The 2781-nt window shown below is 42.5% G+C and overlaps 1 protein-coding gene across 1 annotated transcript in view; it reads right to left on the bottom strand.

The window, feature by feature from the left end:
- sdk2b (sidekick cell adhesion molecule 2b) overlaps window positions 1–2781 on the bottom strand; it is a 152956-nt gene that overhangs the window by 81139 nt on the left and 69036 nt on the right. Inside the window, exon 9 of the mRNA XM_070445038.1 lies at window positions 1464–1533. Within this exon, the coding sequence (XP_070301139.1) occupies window positions 1464–1533 (70 nt within the window). The remainder of the gene's footprint in view (window positions 1–1463; window positions 1534–2781) is intronic.

Genomic DNA, 2781 nt, shown 5'->3' with positions numbered 1-2781 from the left:
CAGGAACAAATGTCCTCCAGGTATAGAACTGAATAAGATCCTAGTTTCCCTGTTGTTTGTACTAGCTCCTCCCCTGCTCCTGCCCCTCCCACCCTGTGCTGTGCTGACCAGTGGACTGAGACCTAGAGCTCCTCTCCCTGCAGTCTACCAATTATAGCCCCACCTTTGTTTACAATCAATGTTTGCTTATTATCAGCACCTGTTCACCAATTTGGAGCTGGATTGAATGTTTGGACACGTTGCCACCGACCCCCTCACCCTCCCTCTCCCTCCATTTCTCTCTCTCTCCTCCAAGAGACAGCATACTAATGTGAACGCACCTCGCCCCTGGAGAAATACAAACCACCACCACTCTGAGGATCATACAGCACACACATATCCTACTATACAATCAGTGCAACAGAAAGGAAATGTTGGATACAAATGAACAAATAAAGTACACGCACAAGTAAAGTTAAATACAAGCACATTCACTATTTTGTTGCCTCTGGAGCAGGGGAAACACGTTCTCTGAAGTGATGAATCGCGCTTAACCATCTGGTAGCCCGGTGGACGAATCTGAGTTTGGCGGATGCCAGAAGAACGCTACCTGCCCCAATGCATAGTGCCAACTATAAAGTTTGGTGAAGGAGGAATAATGGGGCTCTTTTTCATGGTTCAGGCTAGGCCCCTTAGTTCCAGTGAAGGGAAATCTTAACACTACAGCATACCATGACATTCTAGAAGATTCTGTGCTTCCAACTTGTGGCAACAGTTTGAGGAAGGCCCATTTCTGTTTCAGCATGACAATGTCCCCGTGCACAAAGCAAGTCCCATACAGAAATCGTTTGTCGAGATCGGTGTGGAAGAACTTGACTGGTCTGCACAGAGCCCTGACCTCAACCCCATCAAACACCTTTGGGATGAATTGGAACACCGACTGTGAGCCAGGCTTAATCTCCCAACATCAGTGCCCAACCTCACTAATGCTCTTGTGACTGAATGGAAGCAAGTCCCCATAGCAATGTTCCAACATCTAGTGGAAAGCTCCACTCCCAGAAGAGTGGAGGCTGTTATAACAGCAAAGGGGGGACCAACTCCATATTAATGCCCATGCTTTTGGAATGAGATGTTCAACAAGCAGGTGTCCACATACTTTTGGTCATGTAGTGTATGTGCCCCTTTAGTCTATCTTCACATGCATACCGGAGACAACATTTCTAGCTGCAATGCTCAGTACTCTGAAACCTGAACCGTCCTGAATGAACAAGGCCATGGTATTGATAATCAACTGGAAGTCTGGGAGACTTAACGAGTATGCACTTGGCAACCAGCAGCAGCGGTAAGAGGTTGTTGTGATTAATGGTGGGTTGTAAATAAGTGTCTCGGCTGTGTGTCACGGACGGTGTGCTTTACTTGTGTTCTATTCGGAGTGGAGAGGTGCTTGGTTTGGCTTCCTGGGGTGTGTGCACGCCCCTATGTACCAGCAGACCCTGACGCCGCTACAGCACAGCGAGGGTGCTGCGGTTCGCCTGCCGATGCGTCCCTCCTCCTCTAATCACAGACACATACAAACACACACGCACACACCATGAAGCCCTTCACCCCCACCCTCCCCTCACACGTACGCTGAGTTTAGATGCCATCTATGTGAAATGAGTTAGCAGAGACCAAGTCCTGTTTATCAGCCATTAGGGTTCTGGGTCGTTCTTGAATTGCGGYGGCATTTGCATCCCTCACCTTTGCAACCACGAAAAACACTTTAAAATGACAAATAGTTACACATCATTCATGTTTTTGTTTATATTGAACTGTTTATAACAGTGACAAAAGATAATGCTTAATACTGCAAAACGATGCATTGTTTAAAGTACTTAGTGTAAGCAAATTGGCTTGTCCCAGTAGTGATGAGTAGAGTTGTAGTGACATGTTTTGGGGATTCAGAGATATCTATCTATGATTTTGAATGCTAGAAAGTAAACAAAAGTATTTAATACATTGTATAGATCAACAAAAACAAATAAGGCTATTCAAATCTGTATTATTTTTTTTACAAATATAATATGTTTTATGTCATTGGTGTTATCGTCTTGAAAATCAATCATTGCAAAGATATACAAGGACCTTGATTATTCCCTCCAGTGGCAAACTGTTATCGGGGGAGGGGCCTATATTAAATTAAACAAATAACTAATCACACCTTTTAATTATGCCATAAATTTGAAGATTCCATCAATAATTTGGTGTGTCAAAATACAAAGTGTCATTGGCGTTACTCAATTTAAATGAAGAGAAATCACATTGTGAGCAAAATAATCAGTTTAGTTAACAATTTGTAAAGAATTAATGACCTTAGATTTGTAATTGGTGTTCCTTCTCCTACTGCTGGTACAATGTTATCATAATGGTAAAAAAACATATTTAAAGTCATTATGCTGCTACAGTATATTAGTTGATTTAGAATCAGAAAATGAAACCAAACAGATAGAAATTAAAAATCCAGAAAATGTAAGTACATTTTTTCCAAAATACCATGCTCAAAAGTAACTGCATTTCAAGAACGACCATTCTATAAGTAAGATGAATAAAGAGCCCTGCTCCTGCTAGACTGATATTCTACTGTATAACGAGCAGTCAGGCCAGGGTCACTAACAAGAACACAGCAAAACAACAAGAATAGAAAAACCAACAATGGCCAGCAGACACAATGGGAGACCAACCGACTTATACACTGTACTGTGCGTGTGTGTGTGTATATGTGTGTGTGTGTGTGTGTGTGTGTGTGTGTGTGTGTGTGTGTGT

Source organism: Salvelinus sp. IW2-2015, linkage group LG8 (genome assembly GCF_002910315.2).
Source record: "Salvelinus sp. IW2-2015 linkage group LG8, ASM291031v2, whole genome shotgun sequence".
NCBI lineage: Eukaryota > Metazoa > Chordata > Actinopteri > Salmoniformes > Salmonidae > Salvelinus > Salvelinus sp. IW2-2015.
The sequence above is the reverse complement of the archived record's forward strand: the minus strand, read 5'-3'. Positions and strand labels throughout refer to the sequence as shown.